Source organism: Podarcis melisellensis, assembly GCF_964234715.1.
Source record: "Podarcis melisellensis genome assembly, chromosome: 3".
In the NCBI taxonomy this organism is placed as follows: Eukaryota; Metazoa; Chordata; class Lepidosauria; order Squamata; family Lacertidae; genus Podarcis; species Podarcis melisellensis.
The window spans coordinates 103,817,639-103,830,130 of NC_138530.1; the positions used below are offsets into that span (position 1 = coordinate 103,817,639).

The 12,492-nt window shown below is 45.1% G+C and overlaps 1 protein-coding gene and 1 long non-coding RNA gene across 2 annotated transcripts; one reads left to right on the forward strand and one right to left on the reverse strand.

Annotated features, from left to right (window-relative positions):
- The first annotated feature begins 560 nt into the window (after nt 1-560).
- LOC309367148 (retinol dehydrogenase 14-like) lies at nt 561-6,916 on the forward strand. Its single transcript, XM_081906503.1, has 2 exons — nt 561-976; nt 4,715-6,916. The coding sequence occupies exons 1-2, from the start codon at nt 575-577 to the stop codon at nt 5,330-5,332; spliced, it is 1,020 nt and encodes a 339-aa protein (XP_081762629.1). The 5' UTR covers nt 561-574; the 3' UTR covers nt 5,333-6,916.
- Nucleotides 3,806-4,700, reverse strand: LOC309367420. The gene is made up of 2 exons (XR_014167156.1): nt 4,449-4,700; nt 3,806-4,153 (listed from the first exon to the last, which is right to left on the reverse strand). It is a non-coding gene; the product is annotated as an uncharacterized lncRNA (long non-coding RNA).
- Nucleotides 6,917-12,492: the final 5,576 nt, after the last annotated feature.

The window sequence follows — 12,492 nt, forward strand, 5'->3', positions numbered from 1 at the left end:
GCGTCTCCTCCAGCACCATAATTCAAAAGCATCAATTCTTCGGCAATCAGCCTTCTTTATGGTCCAGCTCTCACTTCCATACATCACTACTGGGAAAAACCATAGTTTTAACTATAGGAACCTTTGCTGGCAAGGTGATGTCTCTGCTTTTTAAGATGCTGTCTAGGTTTGTCATTGTGCGTGTTGGATATGAGCTTGTAAAACATTAATCTGAATAACCAAATAAATAAATTTGACCCAAAAAAAGAAACGCGTTGCGCGGGCTTCCTAGCGCACCATGTGCCGTGGTATTCCTTACAATGGTTCTCACCAGATGTTTTTGGCCTACAACTCCCATGATCCCTAGCTCACAGGACCAGTGGTCAGGGATTATGGGAGTTGTAGGCCCAATAACACCTGGGGACCCAAGGTTGAGAAAGGCTGCAAGTTCCAGAGCGCTTGAGAACTACATCTCCCAGGATGCCTTGCGACGCTGAGGAGCCTGCGCCCGCCCGCTCATTGGGCCGCGCCTCTCCGGCGTTGCGCGTCGCTCGGCCCTTCCGCTCTCACGCTCTGGGGCGGGGCTCCGAGGGCGATGGCCGCCACTGCCGCCGCGGTGGTTGTGGCCGCGGCTGTGGGCGGAGGGCTGCTGCTCCTCGCCCGGCGCCTCTGGCCGGCGGCGGCCGCGGGGAAGGGCAGCGCTACGGCCGCCGCCTCCGCCGCTGCCTTGTGCTGGATGGAGGGCAAGACGGTGATCATCACGGGCGCCAACAGCGGCCTGGGCCGGGCGGCGGCGGCCGAGCTGCTGAGGCGCCGCGCGAGGGTCATCATGGCCTGCCGGGACCCGGCGCGCGCCGAGGAGGCGGCCCGGGAGCTGCGCGCCGAGATGGGCCTGAGCTCGAGGGAAAGAGGAGGAGGCCGAGGGGAGCTGGTGGTGCGCCACCTGGACTTGGCCTCGCTGGGCTCCGTGCGCCGCTTCTGCCAGCAGGTGCTGCAGGTAAAGAGACAAGCCCGTCTGGCTGGGCTGCAGCTAAAGAGCTGTCATTATTATTATTGTTGTTAATATCATTTATACATACATACATACCCGGCCCATCTGGCTGGGCTGTAGCTAAAGAGCAATTATTATTATTATTATTATTATTATTATTATTATTATCATCATCATTTATTTATTTATACATACATACCCGGCCCATCTGGCTGGGCTGCAGCTAAAGAGCAAACATCATTATTATTATTATTATTGTTAATACCCTGCCCGTGTGGCTGGGCTGCAGCTAAAGAGCTGCTATGATTATTATTATTAATATCGTTTATTTATACATACATACCCTGCCCATCTGGTAAAGAGATATCATCATCATCATTAATATTATTATTAATACCCTGCCCATCTGGCTGGGCTGCAGGTAAAGAGCTGCCATTATTATTATTATTATTATTATTATTATTAATATCATTTATTTATACATACATACCCAGCCCATCTGGCTGGGCTGCAGCTAAAGAGCTGCTATGATGATGATGATGATGATTATTATTATTAATATCATTTATTTATACATACCCGGCCCATCTGGTATAGAGCAATCATCATCATTATTAATATTATCATTATTAATACCTTGCCCATCTGGCTGGGCTGCAGCTAAAGAGCTGCGATTATTACTACTACTGTATTACTGTTACTATTATTATATACCCTGCCCATATGACTGGGATACACCTAAAGAGCTGCCATTATTATTATTATTATTATTATCCACCCATCTGGCTGGGCTGCAGCTAAAGACCCTTCACCCAACTGACTAACTGAGGTATAGAATTTCAGAATAAATAAGTGGGGCTTTCATCTAAGTATGCATGTCTTGGGGTCCAGAGTTCAAGGGACCACAGAGTCAAAACAATTGTTGAGTCAGAAGGGACCGCAAGGGTCATTTAGCCCAACCCCCTGCAATGCAGGGATCTTTTGCCTAATTTGGGGCTCGAATCCACAACCCTGAGATTAAGAGCCTCATGCTCTACCAATTGAGCCGTCCGATGTATGCCTAAGATTTTATTGGTAGCTCCCTTCATCTGTACTTGTTGCTGCTTAATGTAGCAATCTTCCCAAATGCCACAGCACAAAATGGTGTTCTCTTTGCGCCATAAGCATTAACATTGAGAATATATCTTTGCAGAATCCGAAATGCAGACTAGCCAGTATGAGGGCGGTTACAGCCTGATCCTATTGATTTAAAGATAGACAACCACAGGGTGGATAGAAAAGAGAGCTGGTTGATCTGGTTTTGGCCTTGTTTGTATCAGATACAAACTTGTTTTGTGAAGTACACACAGTATCCCTTTTCCAAGAAGAATGACATGTCAATAATAAATCTTAGAATTATTATCACAAAAGCGAGAGAAGAGTATGTTACATATACAGTGGTGCCCCGCAAGATGAATGCCTCGCAAGACGAAAAACCCGCAAGACGAAAGGGTTTTTCGGTTTTTGCGACGCTTCGCTAGACGATTTTCCCTATGGGCTTGCATCGCAAGACGAAAGCCCATAGGGAAATCTCGGGGACCTTTTTTTAAATGCTGGTGGTGGGGAGCAAAGCCTTTTCCCCCCCTCCGGACTTCAGAAGAGGTCCAGGAAGGCCGGCGGGGGCGAAAGGCTTTGCTCCCCACCACCAGCATTTTAAAAGCAGTCCGGGATAGCAGGGAATCGCTTCCCGCTATCCCGGACGGCTTTTGAAGGCAGGCGGGGGGAGCAAAGACTTTTGCCCCCCGCCCGCCTTGGGAAGAGGTCCTGGACCTCTTCCCAAGGCGGGCGGGGGGCAAAAGTCTTTGTCCCCCTGCCTGCCTTCCCGGGGGCTTTTAAATCGCCCCGGGACAGCTGAGAATTCCTCCGCTGTTCCTGGGCGATTTTAAAATGCTGGCGGGCAGCAGCGAAGGCTTCGCTGCCGCCCGCCAGCATTTTAAAAGCCCCCGGGACTGTCCCGGGAAGGCAGGCGGGGGGGAGCAAAGACTTTCGCCCCCGCCAGCCTTCAGAAGAGGTCGGGGGACAGACTGTCCCCAGACCTGGTCTGAAGGCGGTTCGGTTTCCATAGGAACACATTAATTGATTTTTAATGCATTCCTATGGGAAACCGTGCTTCGCAAGACGAAAAACTTGCAAGACGAAAAGACTTGCGGAACGAATTAATTTCGTCTTGCGAGGCACCACTGTATAGGAAAATAGAATCCAGTACATCTGAAGGGGACAGATACAGCAATATCATTCATAAAAGAGCATTTGACCTTCCAATGTCAAATCTTGCCAAGCGACTATTAATAGCATCAAAAGAGAGTAAAACAGGCAATTTAGCAGAAACAACAAAGCCACAAGCTGTATTTGTTTTGCATTCCTTGGAATGTCAATGGAAGTCTCCTTTCACCCAGTAATCAATAAGTGATCAATTAAATATGTGATTAAATATGAGAAGAGCGTCTGGTCACACCAAATGAGCCAGTTTAAGAGCTTGCACTCTTATATGTTTTTGGAGATACGATATTTTGAAATAACGGACCTGACAATCTTGGCACAGTGCTACTGTATAGCTAAATATTATTAGTGAATGAGACTGCAGTCCTTTCCCTGCTTACCTGGGGAGTAATCCCCACTGAATTCATTAGGATTTAGTTCTGAGGAGACATGAATAGCATGGCACTGTAAATGGCTTGTGTTTCAGCAGCTGGAGTGTTCTCCAATAACATTTAATTGCTATTAAAAGTGAGATGAGTTGTGGAACTTGTATGTGTTAGGCCATGCTACTTGTGAAAAGTGTTTTTAATTGCATTCCCTCCCCCCCCCCCACTTTCCCCAAAGATATCAGAGAGGGGCAAAATGCCCTTCTTTTGTATCACAAACCTGTGACATAGGCTAAGCTGAGAGAATGATTGAAACATAGAAAGTCACCTAGGGAGAGTTTAATGACAGAGGAGATTTGAACCCAGTAACGGTCCAACTCTACATTGAGGGTGGTCAACTAATAGCCTTAGGCTCACATGCTGCCCTCAGCCTAATTTCAAGCAGCCTTTGGTCTACCTTTCATGTGGCAAAAAGGAGAGAAAAGGAGGTGGCTGAGAGAGGGGGAAGAGACAAAGGAGTGGCAGAAAGTGGGAGAAAAGAGTGTGGGCCTACTCACCGCTAGTACAGTGGTACCTCGGGTTACATACACTTTAGGTTACATAGGCTTCAGGTTAGAGACTCCGCTAACCCAGAAATAGTACCTTAGATTAAGAACTTTGCTTCAGGATGAGAACAGAAATCGTGCTCCGGCGGCGCGGCAGCAGCAGGAGGCCCCATTAGCTAAAGTGGTGCTTCAGGTTAGGAACAGTTTCAGGTTAAGAACGGACCTCCGGAACGAATTAAGTACATAACCAGAGATACCACTGTATCTATAAGTTTCCGTTTGCAACAAGAACTTAACCTGAGATACCACTGTATGTCCCGTCTCAACAAATAACCCTAAGAGAAAAAACATTGACAGGAAAAAAAGGTCAATAGGTTCAGGTTGGAGTGAGCGGAAAATCAAAATGGTGTGTGGCCAAATCAATAAAGGTATTGCTAGCATTGGAAGTGGTCAACTGTAAAGGGCTTCACTTTTAAGGGATCAAACTTTTTAATCTTTATTTTTTTAAAAAAATGAATAATTTTAATATTATTGCATTAGTATGTCTGATTACTTTCCCCCTCTGTTGTGTAAAGGAAGAGTCTAGGCTGGATGTCCTGATCAACAACGCAGGGATATTCCAGTGTCCCTATATGAAGACCGAGGACGGCTTTGAGATGCAGTTTGGCGTCAACCACTTGGGGCACTTCTTGCTCACAAACCTCCTCCTTGGACTTCTGAAAAGCTCTGCGCCCAGCAGGATTGTGGTGGTTTCCTCCAAGCTTTACAAATACGGCGAGATCAACTTTGATGACTTGAACAGTGAGCTAAATTACAATAAAAGCTTTGCTTATAGTCGGAGTAAACTGGCCAACATACTGTTCACTAGGGAATTAGCCCGTCGCTTAGAGAACACAGGGGTCACGGTCAATGTGCTGCATCCCGGTATTGTCAGAACAAATCTAGGCAGACATATACATATCCCTTTGCTAGCCAAGCCCCTCTTCAATTTGGTATCTTGGGCTTTCTTCAAAACCCCTCTGGAAGGAGCCCAGACGTCAATTTATCTGGCCTCCTCCCCTGAAGTAGAGGGTGTATCTGGGAAATATTTTGGAAACTGCAAGGAGGAACAACTGTTGCCCAATGCCATGGATGATTTGGTTGCAAGGAAACTATGGGATATCAGCGAAGTGATGGTGGGGCTATTAAAATAAAGGTCAAGGAGAAGCACTGTATCAAAATAGTGTCAATAGTCTTTCAGAATTTACAGTTTCTTGCTTCTGTTATCTTGCCTCATTGCAACAGATGGAGCCCAAGTTATTTTGCATCTCTGGCTGGGATTTATCACAATCAATGCAGACTGTGTTTGTTTTTTTAAGAGAAAATATCAGAATAAATTAATATTTAAATTAGAGGTTGAGGTTTTTGTATATTTTGGGCTGAAGGGAGATTTTTGCTGTTCTGCAAACAAAACGGAAAGTTGTCTGCTTTCGTAGGTGTTTCCTGATAGTTCAGTGCTTCATATCCGAATTAGCTGTGCATGGTACTGTATTTGAAATATGTGGCAGCGTCATTTTTGTGCTCCAAAAAGGAATTCCAAGAATATAAGGCAGAGAAATCATCTGTGAATTGCTCGAGTCAATGAGTATTTTTCTGCTTTGGTAAGGATACCCAGCTGAAAACAGCTTGGCATGATGTAATAGCACCATTGTACACTGACTGGTTCTCTAGACATCTCTAGGAACAGTATTCCGGGTGCAGCTGATAGCATATTTCAGTCAAAATTGATGTATGCGTAACAATGGATTGCATCTTTGATGTTGTCTGACTTTGCAAAGCAGTTATTGCACTCCTCCACGACCTCCACTAGGACCTCTTACTTCATGTATGCTTCTTTGGCTAGCAGCACTTCACAGATCACATTTAGTCAAACCTTTTAGGTTTAGTGTACGGCACAGGTGAAAATTACTGTTTTGCACATGCTTACCAAGTCCCGATCCACGACTGACTTTCTGTTACGTTTGCACACCTGAAGTGAGTACGTGGTTCTTCCAGAATCAGTAAGCCATGACATTGCATTCCTACACTTCTTAGCTGAGACTGCTCTCCTTAGTGCAGGTGTGTGTTAAGAAAGCTTCACTTATATCCATGGAACATTATAATATAATACAGTGTTTTGCACGGATTCACGTACATCGATTTTATGTCCTTTGAGTTATTTTGAGTGATTTATACTAACAAAATATGAATGGGGCATCACATAGAATCACAAACTAGAATCTCAGAGCAAATCACAAGAGTTGGCAGTGACACACAAATCATTATGCATGAAGTACAATTCATAAACGACCCGATTCCCACCTGCAATTGATTAATGCTAGTGTACTCGCATTAATGGCGAATTGTGACCTAAGCTTTTGTAGCCCACTTGGCAATTTAATGCTTTTACAAACTACAGACCAAACACAGTGATTCTGAACTTGTTTCTTAGAAGTAAACGTATCTCAGATTGAAGTGTACACTGGCTGGAGTGGGTTCTGAGTCATTGGACTAATAAGCTGCCATCTAAGTTTGCACTACTATACAAGAACTTTACCCAATTTTTATATACATATGCACAGATACAGAACACCCACCCTCACCATCAGTCTAAACTTGTCTTGAATTAAAACCCACCATAAATTTTCATATAGATTCTCTGCCATGCAGAGTCGTTTTTCACAGTATTTAGGATTGAGTTTAATTACCTAAATGTGCCTCCTTTTGTTGTACATAAATAAAGGTATATCTTAAACAAACACATAGCAAAGTTATCTGTGTGCATCATTGTTGTGTTTCATTATTTAAATTAAAAGCTTTGAAATGCTTAATCTACATTTGTGAGGATAGCAGGTAAGAGGGAGAGAGCACAAAGTGCCAGAATAAAAGAGGAGCAGTACAGTGGTACCTCGGTTTAAGTACTTAATTCGTTCCAGAGGTCCGTTCTTAACCTGAAACTGTTCTTAACCTGAAGCACCACTTTAGCTAATGGGGCCTCCTGCTGCTGTCGCGCCGCCGGAGCACGATTTCTGTTCTTAACCTGAAGCAAAGTTCTTAACCTGAAGCACTATTTCTGGGTTAGCGGAGTCTGTAACCTGAAGCGTATGTAACCCGAGGTACCACTGTATTTAAGAAACAAACCAAAGGTTAGAAAACTTACAAGAGCCTGCAAGCCTCTTTCCAACGAAGGAATGCTTGGGATGCTACTTCTGAGCATGTTTGTAATGCCCATAAAGGCTAAATTGGAAATACGACATTTGCCCTGTCTGAAACACTAGACCACCTTCTATGAGAGCCAGCCTTAATAAGCTTAGTGGGACTTATGTTTGAGGAGGCGTGTACAGGATTGTATTGTCTTTAGCACACTTAAGAAGGGAGGTGAAGAAGAAGAAGAGTTTGGATTTGATATCCCGCTTTATCACTACCCTAAGGAGTCTCAAAGCGGCTAACATTCTCCTTTCCCTTCCTCCCCCACAACAAACACTCTGTGTGGTCAGTGGGGCTGAGAGACTTCAAAGAAGTGTGACTAGCCCAGGGTCACCAGCAGCTGCATGTGGAGGAGCAGGGAAGCGAACCCGGTTCCCCAGATTACGAGTCTACCGCTCTTAACCATCACACCATGTGGCTGCAATCCTAGGCATGCTTTCTTGGAGTAAGTCCCATTTAACACTGGGGTTTACTGCTACGCACAATATTGGTATTACTAACAGCACAATAGCTTTCAAAAATAAATCCCACAGTTCAGGGACCTTTGCTATGCAATCCTATGGCCTACGTCTACTCAGGGGTATGCAGAGGATTCTGCTACAAAGGCCACTGAACTCGATGGGATTTGTTTTTGAAGAAGTATTGTGCAGCAAGTATCCATATATGCTGGATTCTCAATAGAATTATACCTGCTACTTGCATCCTAGGATTGCACAAAGATGTTTGAAGGCAGCCCGTCCTGTGCTTGGGTATACACATTAAATCCAGTGTTATGCTTCTTGAAGGAGTGTCTCTACTCCTTTGAGTGACAGTTGTAACAGGTCACTGGTTACGCACAAATGTAAAAAAAAGAAAAAAGAAGAATCACGCTCCAAAGTTTTTTTTTAAGGGAACTCTTCAAGCCATTTAAAGAAGCAGTTACCAATAGACCGTACGTACAGTTGCTTCTGCAACTGTTTGGGCAGCTCCTGCTGCAGCGTGGTTTGAGGGTGGCGTGACAAGATGCCACCATCTTCAAACATTGAGGTTGGCACTAGTACTATGAGCAGAAGGAGGGCTGTGATTATATGATGGGGCCTAGACAACCCATAGATATGCAATGGAGAGCTAAGAACAACTGGAAAACTTGCTGTTGGTGTATTACACGAGGCTTATAGCAGGCTCATGAGTGCATATGATATACGGTTAAGTCCAGTAGCAAACAACTCTGGTTGCGGTGCTCATCTCACTTTACCGGTGGAGGGAGCTGTTATTTGTCTGCTCTGCAGACAGTTTTTCCAGGTAATGTGGCCAGCATGACTAAGCCGCTTCTGGCGCAACAGAACACCGACACCAGAGCAGCGCACAGAAACACCGTTTACCTTCCCGCTGGAGTGGTACCTATTTATCTACTTGCACTTTTGGGCGTGCTTTCGAACTGGTAGTTTGGCAGGAGCAGGGACCGAGCAATGGGAGCTCACCCCGTCGCAGGGATTTGAACTGCCGACCTTTTGATCGGCAAGCCCAAGGCTCAGTGGTTTAGACCACAGTGCCACCCGGAAGGTATTTTTAGCCTACTCTTTATTGCAACCGATTCTGGGATGGGGTTTGGTGCAGTACCATGAATCAAAACCACAATACAGTATTGTAAAAAAGGCAGAAAAAAGCACCAGCGATAATAGGAAAACCTGACCAGGACATTAATACCCTACAATGGCCTGCTCCCAAAAATAGGCCTCCCATTGGTACCAGAAACTTGCATGTCTCAGATGGGAGGGTATGGCATATTTGGGGCATCGCTGCTGGCATGCAGTCCCCAACAATACCCTCTGAGATTATGTCTGCATTTTAGGAGGGAAGATTACCAACCCCTACAATATACTTTTTTTTTTAGTCATTTATGCCGGGATGCCATTGACTTCTGAATAACTGTAATTTGGAGAAGTTTTAGTTCTAGGGGCAGATAGACTTGGTTCTTTTATATGTGCGTTTTCCATTCGTAATGATGTATATGGGAATAAGTGTTGAAATAATGGGATTTGCTTCTAAGTATAATAGGCTTAGAACTAGGGTGTCGGGAAATGACTTGATTTCCCAGCTGAACAACCTTGATACTTTTTCCATTTAAGGTGATTGGAAAGGGAGGTGGTTTAAATTCCAAATGTATTTTAAAAAATACCTTGTTCTTTGCTTTTCACACAAGGCCCCCTTCCCCGGCCTAATCTTCCAGGCATTCTTCACCTGGCAAAACAGTCCAGGAGACCTAGACAGAATATTATTTTTGAGAATGGAGCTGTTGTTTTCTGTAGCAGAAAATGGCCCCATTCCACCTCCTCTCCCAGCAACCACCAGCACCTTCGTTTCTGCTGTGACTGGCCTAAGATCTAAGAACTTAAATGAATATTGACTTGATTCCAAGTATTCTAAACACCATCTAGGAAAAGAAAAGAAAAAAAACCCTGTTACTGATCATTCTTCAAAAGGTAAGCATGGTAGGTGTGGTTTTTTTTCCTAAATTCAGCAAATGTCTTGCTCCATTTTGGAATTATCACCTTAAATATTTGCAAGTAATTAATGAATGTTTGTATGTGTGTAAGTACTAGGTGCTATGCTGGAAATAATCTTGAAACCTGGGCAGGGAGAAAAAGCAGGAGTCTAATTAGCTGAGTCTCATACTGCATTTAGGTAGCACCCCCAGTACTAAGGGATGCGGGTGGCGCTGTGGGTTAAACCACAGAGCCTAAGACTTTCGGATCAGAAGGTCGGTGGTTCAAATCCCCTCGACGGGGTGAGCTCTCGTTGCTCGTCCCTGCTCCTGCCAACCTAGCAGTTTGAAAGCACATCAAAGTGCAAGTAGATAAATAGGTACTGCTCCAGCGGGAAGGTAAACGGCGTTTCCGTGCGCTGCTCTGGTTCGCCAGAAGTGGCTTAGTTGTGCTGGCCACATGACCCGGAAGCTGTACCCCGGCTACCTTGGCCAATAAAGCAAGAAGAGCACCGCAACCCCAGAGTCGCTCACGACTGGACCTAATGGTCAGGGGTCCCTTTACCTTTACCTTTTACCCAGTACAAAGTGGTACTACAGGTTGCCCTTTTTCAATTTTGCAGCTTGCTGAAAGTTTACCAAGGGGATTCTAGATTGCACAAGCAGGTTTGGGGGTGATACTATCTGCTGTGTTTGCTTCTGCACCCCTTTACTCAGCTGTACATCTGCAAACAAATAAGATACTACAAAATACCACAAGTTTGCAGCATGTGGGTTCTAACTTTCCAGCTCGTTTGGAGTCTTAATAAAAGAGCCAGGACAGCTTAAGAAAACCTTGATATCAGCCCTTGTTACTGATAGCCAGTGATACTGTTGCACAGATCAGTGATGGGGAACCTTTGATTCTCCAGATGTTGGATTGCAACTCCCATCAACTCTGGGGCAGATGGGAGCTGAGGCATATCTGAAAGGCCATAGGTTCTGTATTCCAGGCATAGATGCTCCAGGCTAACTGTAACACCTGAAATGAGTGCAAGCTTTGGAAGATCTTTATTAAGGCCCCAAACACCTGTGGTTTATCTGGGCAACTGTCCATCTTCAACATATCCTGAAAGCAAACTATGCAGTCTCTTTTGTCAGCTTGTATGGCATTTCTATGCAGGCATCGGGTCACACCCAGTCCATAATCTTAAAGAAGAAGCATTCTTAACACATGGAAAACTGATTCAAACATCCACTTCTACAATGCAACAGGCCAACAAGAACCCTATGTGTTCTTAATGCTAGCACATTCACTGCTACTTCCTGTGATGCCTGCAAAAGGTTCCAGTAAATATCGTCTCAAAAATGCACAATGTTCAGTGGGGGGGGGGGTGCTCACGCCTTTTTTTGTTCCCAATTCTTTTTCTTCTCTTGGATGTGGCAGCCATTGGACGTTATGCCACACTACTGATGGCAGCCATTTTGTGACGGCCGTTTCTCAAAATTCCAAATGTGCCCATTGGCCCAAAAGGGTCGGTGACCTCTGCCTTATAGTGACCTGAGGTAGCAACACGTTTTCTTCCAGTTAACAATGGTTACTTACTGGAAGATTGGCAAAGGTTTTGGCAGCTCGTATTTCCTGGAATACGACGGGTCAGCAAACTTTTTCAGCAGGAGGCCGGTCCACTGTCCCTCAGACCTTGTGGGGGGGCAGACTGTATTTTTTCCGGGGGGGGGGATGAACGAATTCCTATACCCCACAAGTAACCCAGAGATGCATTTAAAATAAAAGCACACGTTCTACTCATGTCAAAACACCAGGCAGGCCCCACAAATAACCCAGAGATGCATTTTAAATAAAAGGACACATTCTACTCATGTAAAAACACGCTGATTCCTGGACCGTCCGCGGGCCAGATTTAGAAGGCGATTGGGCCGGATCCGGCCCCCGGGCCTTGGTTTGACTACCCATGGCCTAAGAGATGAAATCAATGATTAAGCATCAATTAACGGCTGGAGGGTTGGCAAACCTTCCTGTCTCCTTTTCTGTGCTGTACTTTTCAAATGGCAACAGGCCAAGCTCAGGTACATCACGTCCTCCTTTCTCCTTCCCAAGAGAACAGACCCTGACATTCTCTGGAACTTCCCACCAGTTGGGAAAGTGAGAGAAAGTGACACTTGTCTCTCACACTGACATCATTGGGTCGTCCTTCCAAGTGAATGTACTTCTGAGCAGATTGTGTCAGGGAGTCACCGGTGAGGGAGAACTCGATTGTCCAGCCACTTTCTTCCAGTGAGATCCATTGCATCTGAGAAACTTGACTGTGCTTTCATGTCAGTTTTCATCACAGGTTCATTCTGAATCCACAAGAGCAGGGCCCCCGGCTTTTATTGAACCGATTAACTTGAAAGGCAACACTTCCGTTGTGCGTTTGGACCTTTCGTCAGATTAAAACAGCTCGCCAGTTCCCTGGGACCAGTGAGCAAACTGACTGCAAAGCATGTTGTTTGTTTTAAAACTGCAGTGGGGCATGGCTGTGTGTTTGTGCACGGGCTTAACAGAGAGCTCTGCTTTATATCCATGAATTACAGCATTGTTTCTCGTTAACTTCCAATTTACTGATCTCCTGGTTTTTCATTTGTGCCACAGTCATTTGATTTCTGGGGAAGGATCGTAATTGT

Bases quoted from the DNA above. Each gene is read 5' to 3' on its own strand.
- LOC309367148 (XM_081906503.1), top strand. From the start codon at position 575: ATGGCCGCCACTGCCGCCGCGGTGGTTGTGGCCGCGGCTGTGGGCGGA. The intron at 977-4,714 runs GTAAAGAGACAA...TGTTGTGTAAAG, and splicing joins TCTGCCAGCAGGTGCTGCAG to GAAGAGTCTAGGCTGGATGT.